The sequence below is a fragment of the Cryptomeria japonica genome, chromosome 8, assembly GCF_030272615.1.
Source record: "Cryptomeria japonica chromosome 8, Sugi_1.0, whole genome shotgun sequence".
NCBI classification, from domain to species: Eukaryota; Viridiplantae; Streptophyta; class Pinopsida; order Cupressales; family Cupressaceae; genus Cryptomeria; species Cryptomeria japonica.
This window is the reverse complement of record NC_081412.1, coordinates 190,188,300-190,196,056: the sequence shown is the minus strand read 5'-3', so window position 1 is coordinate 190,196,056 and position 7,757 is coordinate 190,188,300. Positions and strand designations below refer to the sequence as shown.

At 35.8% G+C, this 7,757-nt stretch overlaps 1 protein-coding gene across 2 annotated transcripts in view; it reads left to right on the top strand.

The window, feature by feature from the left end:
• Positions 1-2,129: 2,129 nt before the first annotated feature.
• Positions 2,130-7,757, top strand: part of LOC131048411 (DNA polymerase delta small subunit) — a 70,244-nt gene continuing 64,616 nt past the window's right edge. Inside the window, exons 1-4 of one of the 2 annotated variants that reach the window (XM_057982368.2) lie at positions 2,130-2,221; positions 2,418-2,473; positions 3,884-3,970; positions 4,055-4,184. In XM_057982368.2, the coding sequence (XP_057838351.2) occupies positions 3,902-3,970; positions 4,055-4,184 (199 nt within the window). In that variant the 5' untranslated portion in view covers positions 2,130-2,221; positions 2,418-2,473; positions 3,884-3,901. Of the gene's footprint in view, positions 2,331-2,417; positions 2,474-3,883; positions 3,971-4,054; positions 4,185-7,757 lie in introns of both variants that reach the window. The other variant, XM_057982367.2, reaches the window with a different exon arrangement.

Sequence of the window (7,757 nt, the reverse complement as noted above, 5' to 3'; positions counted from 1 at the left end):
GGGTTCCCTTAATTTTATTAGCACCTTGAGAATCCTTCTCCAAATTAGTCGTTGAACTGGCTAGACCTAGACAATCTTTCACTTATTTGCACCCGCTTACATCTCCAATACATCAAAAGTCAACAAGGGAATATATGTGTCTATTTAAGCATCTAGGCCTCCATCTTGTGACCAACAGGAAGAATATTGTCCTTCTAAACAACAATTTGTTTCATCCCCATAGGTGCCTGACCAACAGGCATACCTACAATAGCCTCATCTAACCATTCTAAATCTTCAAGCACATCAAATTTGTTAAACACCTCATCAGTCTGCCTATCCTTTAAAGTTCTCTTATGTATTCTTCCCTTGTTTAAGTTCTTGACCAAGATAAATCCCTCTTTATCGTCCATCATAGGTGCTTTCCCTTTTTTTTGTTTAGGAATTCGTCTAGGCAACCCATTATTTGAAGGCCCTGTAGGATTAGATTTAGGACACATCTATTGCAAATGACCATATTCATGATAGATCTGACAATGAATGGAAGAGTTTCATAATCAATTTGCTGGATCCAAGAAGTGGATCTCAATTGAATTTCCATAGAGTCTAGTAAAGGCTTGCTTAAATATATTTCAATACAAACACATGCATAAGTGATTACCTTTTTGCCCATAGTTTATTGCAACAAGCCCACTGGCTTACCAAGAAACAATACTATTGAGTGAAAAATGTCTCCAAACTTCCAACGGGAACCACGAAAGTCTCACCCAAACTGGAATCCTTGAAGGAAGCTCCTCCATAAGGTTGAACCCAACATGCCATGATTGAATGAAAAGTCCAACTTGATTGTAAAATTATGACCCCCCTTCAAAGGCCTTGTTTCTATTTGAAATACACGAAGAAACCACTAGAATATAGTTGTTAGTGGTCATCATCACTTCAATTTCGCCCTCTCGGTTCCATGTGTGGTGAGACCATGATTCCACTAAGGGGAGTGAAACCCATATGCCCATGAACTTACAAATCAAGGTGTGACTGGACAAATAATTGACGTCCTCCTCTCCAGTTTCCAGTCGAATCACAAGCACAAGCCTGTGCTCACTCTTAGCAAGATACCCATTCATCTTTGAAGGCCGAAAACCGCCATTAAGATAAACACTTTCCCCCGACTAGGGTTAGTCAACCCAATGCCCAAATTTTATTGCATGATAGGGGATGAAATAACCCCTAACATCACATCTTTAAAGGGGAGATTTTATTTCAATGTAGAACCTTCATGCAGAGCCATGCATGCCTTATGGAGAAAAAAGAAAAATATAGGGAACCCTACACCTCAAATTGAAAAAACTACCACCTAGATGAAAAAACCCTCTCAAATCCACACACAACTAAAAGGAACTACCCCTGCTCGACTAGGATCATCACCCATCACAACCCCAAGCTGCAAAACACAACCAAGAAAACCCTAAACTCTTGTAGCAAAACCCCCAACCACCTAATACACAAAACACCTCGACCACACAAGGTTGAAAGACCCCTTATCACACCTACTGTACACTCAATACCCACGCAAAGGCTCTCGTACAACCAATCGACCCTAGCACAAGCCACAACTCCCATCCACAACCATACTTTGCAGCCAATTTGAATCCAATGATTGCCAAATTTAAAATAAAAAATAGAACTTTATAATTTTAGTGTAGAAGCCTCTCAACCTCAAAAAACAAGAAAAGAAGCCTGGGAGGAAAGAGTGTGCATTTTTTGAACCTCAGGTAAACTGAAAACAGAAAAAACAATTCATTTTCGAGTGTGTCTCTTTCAAGGACAACAGTGGCAATTATGTAAACACCTTGGCAGTCAGTTCTTAGGATAATTTATTCAGTGAGGGGATTGTGGAGAAGTTGTGGGTACTCATCATCACATTGCATAGGAAAAGAGCTGAAATGCAAAAGTTAGTTTGTAAGGTGGTCTATCCCATAAACTATATTTTGCCTCATAGACGTTAAAATAATTTCTTTTTTTCTTTCTTTTTGATATACTCATTTGGGAAAAAAAAATACAAAGTTAAAAAGTCTAAAAACAAAAATCTTATGAAATATTGCAATCTGCCCCATAAGCATATAAAATATAAAATAAAACAAGGAATTTCAACCCTTCCAACATTTAACTCATCAAGGATTCTTGAGATGATTTAATTTTAACGCGCTCGAGATTCTCGTAATTGAAAAACGAAAAATTGGCGGTAAGCGGCCCCAGGAGTTCTATGAGTATTTTCTCATAAATTTGTTAGCCTCCTTTGCTCTTTATCGATTTTAAAAATCCTGGATTTTGACTACCCATTCTCTTGCACGGTAATGTAATACGGCTTTCCCCCCTCTATTCCTTCTTCATCAGTTATTATTAAGGATTGTATTTTACAAATTTTCATGGTTTTACAGGGGAAGTGGAGGTTTTCAACTATACAGAAATCTAATACTGCTGCGAGGGTTTTAAGGTAAGCTCAGGTTTTAATTTTTAAGGTGCTATATCTTAACCAATGTTATGGGATGCCTAGGTTTGGGCTACATTTTTTAGTTATAAACCTGGTTTCAGAGTAATGTACCTTTTTTTTTGGTATGTTTTTTAAAAATTGTTTCTTCTCTTTTTTCGGGTAGCTATCTGCTTAGTTTCCACGATTTGGGGGAATCGTTTCCATTAATTTCACTTAAAACTTGCATCCAAACTCATCTTTTGGAGTGTGCCTAACACAGCATACCCCGCGCATAAATTTGGATACTATATCCCGCGCTGTAAATTTGGATCTCCAGTTTGAAAGTCTTTTTGCTTTTATTACTTGGGTTCATTCTATTTGAGGTAGAATATGCCACACCACATGTAGGTTGTAGTTTTAGATACCTTATTGTTTGATTGCAAGAAATGTGACTGGAGGCTTGTGATTCATATTTCTGGTACTGAAAATGGTTTTGAGCTGCCAAGCGGTCATATCTAGTTGCAAGTGAATTTTGATTATTTTATATATTAATCAACATGAGATTTTCACAGTCCATGATAACAAACAAGAGAATTTCTGGTAAAATTTTGTGATTTTTGTTATTGAACAAATATAAATATTTTGGATCACACTCTATTATCCATTATCAGAGTAAAAAATAGGTAAAGTGAGGATCCCAAGACTAGACCTGTATGGTATGTGATGGCAAGAGTATGTAGAAACCAGGAAATAAAATAAAATAAAGTAAATTAAAGAAAGGTTATGGGAAGTTTTATATATTGTTGAAATCTACCAGGTTTTTTTTGCAGTATTTATTTGTTGGGTGTTGACTCATCATTTAGGTTGTTTAGGCATTGCTAAGTATGACTTATATAATGTACTAATTTATGAAATAGAGAAATGACCATGATTGATGAATCTTTTAAGTTGTCTTGGTTAACTTCTTATAATATTACTATTTATGTCTAATAATGTGTCTTGAGCTAAAATTGCCTGAACCCTATTTCCTGCCATGCCGTCATCTTGATTTCCAATTTCTTGTTTCTGGCAACTGTGCTTTATTTTGCAGTATTTGTTAGTTGAGTGTTGACTCATCATTTGGGTTGTTGGTCATTGCTAAGTCTGAATTATATAATGTACTGATGTTTGAAACCTAGCAATGACCATGATTGATGAATCTCTTAAGTTTTCTTGGTTAACTTTTTATAATATTACTTTTATGTCTAATAATGTGTCTTGAGTTAAAAATGCCTAACCCTGTTTCATGCCATGTTGTCATCTTGTTTTCCAATTTCTTGTTTATGTCAACTGTGCTTTTTGCGGTTAGGAGACTTTGGACTTGGGTTAAGCTGTTATATGTGTCTGCCATTTTGTCACAAACAAAACAACAGTGGCTTTGTATGTTGGCAATAGGTTTTGGTCTGGACAGACATGGATGCCATGGTGGTGGACTCAGATTCTTATCCTCTCCAGAGAAAACAAGCTGATTACATGTGCCAGGTTTTTTATTGTTCATCTTATCATTTTCTGTTTTGCTTGATCTTTAAGTGTCTTGTGCATAAATTTGTGTTTTTTGATTTCCAGGATGAAAGATACTTATTACGCATGCAGAAGTACAAGGGGCAACAGTACAGCCATCTATACTATTCTCGTCTTCACAAGTTTAAGGAGTTTCTAAATGGTCTTGTTAAGAAACGGTGGCCCAATTTACCAGGTATGATTTATAGATTGACCAACTCTTATTTGTTTTATGTAGCAATATTTGACCACATGCTGATGTAAAATTGATTATGAATTTCTTACCACCAACCAAAAGGAAAAAATAAGTTTATTCTCAGCAAAAAATTTACAGGTTCCCCATGCATACTTTTCGGGCTTCAGGATTGTGGACTTTATCACGTTGAATGATAGCCAATTTAGGAGCCTGATGCAAGGATCTTAAGACCATGAGGCATGCCACAAAAGATTGTTTGTGATTATACGCAGTGTTGCCAGGCTGAGACTTGGAGTAGACTCAGCAGGCTGATTTTTGAATTGGATTTGCTACCCAAAAAATCAGAACAGAACAAAGCTAAATACTAAATATTAAGAATTCCCAACAATGATTTCTAGAAAGTTTTTATAAGGACCAGTGTTACAGACCTGGACTTGGCACAGACTTGGGAGGCCTTATTTGGCACTGCTTGGACTAGGCTCAGACTTGGACTCAGATGAATTGTCAAGTACTTGCAAAATCCTGCAATCCTTGTTCCACTTGATAAAATGTAGAAATGCTAAGGTAAAACTAAATTGCAATCCATCAGGAAACATTGATTTTTTTTTTTTGAAAATTTTGATGACTCAGTACCTTACTCTTAGTAATGTTGAAGTCACTTGAGAAGAGAGTGCATTTTTCATGTCCAGATACACCAGTTTGTGTGACAACTTCTGACTCACTCATGGCTTATAAACATTTGTAGCTCATGAACAGTCTGGTCAGAAAGCATTCGAACAAATCAAAATGGAGATGTAATAGCATTTCTGTACCAAGTCCAATGTGCTGTATGTATTCTGTGTTTCTTTAGAATGCTATCCGTGAGCACAATTCAGGAAGTATTCCTTCCAATTGTGTCATACTGTGTTACTGGTTCGCTGGCAGCAGACCCTGGGTCTCGGTCCAGTCTGACCCGGGTTTTGTGTGTGGATCTGGTCCCCTGTGGGGTTGGGCAGGGTCCTGCCCACCACCTGTACCTTCCCAGACAAATGCGGGTGAACCTGGGCAGAATTCGGGTGGCTAATGCATAGAACTGGCAAATTTCTCTGGAACTTGCCTGCAAGTAAATGGCGGCCGTGAAAAAACCCATGAGTGCTTAGTGATTTTTAAAACTGTGGGTAAACTATTAGACAGATGACAGATGCTGTAGGGGCCTGTAAGAGGCCTTTTTTTATATTTGTAAGCTGCCATGAATCTCACGTTAACAATAACCGGCTCTGCAACCACTGTGCATGTAAGCTGCCCTCCTGCAGACTCCATTAAAGAGACATCCTTCTCATCTAATGGTACACTTCATGAATTTCAGATACCATTAATGTTTAATACCTTTCTGAGATGGATAATAAAAAATTAAAATCAAAGGATTAAGAGACAATGTGCAGCTGTTAAGGCTCAGGCTGTGGAATCAGAAAATCTACTTTTTCCTGTCAAATAGTTGTAGATTGGAGATATCTATGATTATTATCCTTGTATTTCAATAAATAGAAATAGGGATTGATAGGGTGTCTAGTTGGGCATGAAGACCAAATAAATAAATATGGTTCTTGTGCACATAATATAAACATCTGAGTTACTGTATGGTTACGTAATAGGCCTTGTTATATGTTTCCTTGAACCCCTCCAGTGACAATTTTTGTGGTTCTTATATTTTGTCACTGCGCACATCATCTAATATGGATAGTGATGATGAAATTTTTGACGACCCATATGATATTTGATAAATGATGGCTGATTGTTGACACTGACATTACTATTTTTGAACTTTAATAAATATCATGAATTCGAGTATGACTAATATTTGACTATTAATGTGGTGTTGTATTTTGAACTTAATTATGGCTGCAAATATGTATATATCTCTGATTTTTATATGTTTTTGTATGGACGGACCCAAAACGAACCTAACCGCATACAATCTGTGTGAAATTTGTGTGAAATCAATGAATAGAGCACAAAGAATGGTAGGGATTCATAGAAGGATATTTGTTGGTAGACACCTTTGTTGTTTGTGTTACAAATTGTAAGGTCCAAAGTTTGAATTCAGCCTGTATTTATTTAGTTTTAGCAAGCATATTTGTGTTGAATATCCTTTAGGTGGTTCATATACTAGGTAATGGTTTAATGACAATTGTTCACTTTACAAATCCTTCCAACATTGGCTTATGAAACTTTAAATTCAAAAAATGCAGTTATTCATAGCATTTTAGAGTTGTTGGCTTTGCCAAAGGATTAGAGTGATAGGGATGATAAGGGCTCCTTATGTGCAAAAAATACTTTGGGCAATCGTGGTGCTTTTCTGCCTTGATTGCTTATCATATTAACTAGAAGTAGTGCAGTTAGAGCGAGAGCCACGAGCCCAATATGCCTTTACCATTTTGCTTAATCAATTGCAGGATATGCATATGTTTGTTTATGTTTCAAGTAGCATGTATTTAAACATAGTAACATTAAGTTGATTATATTGACTAAAAATATTTTGCACAAAATGATCCATAACGGATTCATGTTCACATTCTATGAAGTACACCTTCATTCCCACATGGTAATCTATCACAATTAATAACAACTCTCATTTCTCCATTTTCTTCTCAAAAACACAAAAACCAGGAAATTTCATTGAAACTCCATTTAAATAGCTTCGATTTTCACTAAAAATTGAAATTCATGAAATCAAAATTCAAAGAGTACCCTTTTGGAAAGAAAGTGCCCAACACCCTCTTTTTGACTTAAAATACACGTTTCGATCATTTTTAGAAAATTTTGGCATTATAACCCTGTTTTTGGAAAATTTCTACAACTAAATTCTAGTCTATCAATTTTGATAAAATGAGAAGCATTGAAGAATATTAATTCTCTAATGATTCCAATCTAACCTTTCCATATTCAAAATATGGAGCATATGCAAAGAACTAATTTAAATACCTCAATTTTAGCAAAAGATTCGAATGAGAAGTTCTCCACACATGATCCACAAATGCTTGAATGACTGCATGCACATGTTCCCCTTCCCATTCCTAATCAGAAGCAGCTGATCTCATGCAATTTGGTTTCCAAATGCTATCCCAATCAACAAATCAATTTTCCTCCAAAGGAGGCTTTTCACCATGCCCATTTTTCTCCCAAAATGCTAAGTATCAAAATGAACAACTTTTTTTCTATTTAACCACCATTTCCAATTTTACTCTTTGAAATAAAATAAAATAAAACATTTATTTTTTTCCCAAATTGATTACAAATAATCCTAATTTTGCCCAACATAAACAGGCATAAATTAAATCATCATTTAGCATTTAGCATTTAATTTTACAATATGAAACCAAATTAGGTTATTTAAATTCTAAATTTATGGAAAACATGAATTCAACCAAAATATCAAATCATGCAGTTATTGGGTGTTCACATAGGGTCGTGGTTCTAGAATTATACCAATCATCAACATTCGGGGCAAATTATGGAAATAATATAATAGGAAACTATACTCGAACTAAGTACAATGGGTAAGGCTACACGGTTATGGTCAACGTGTCATCTCCC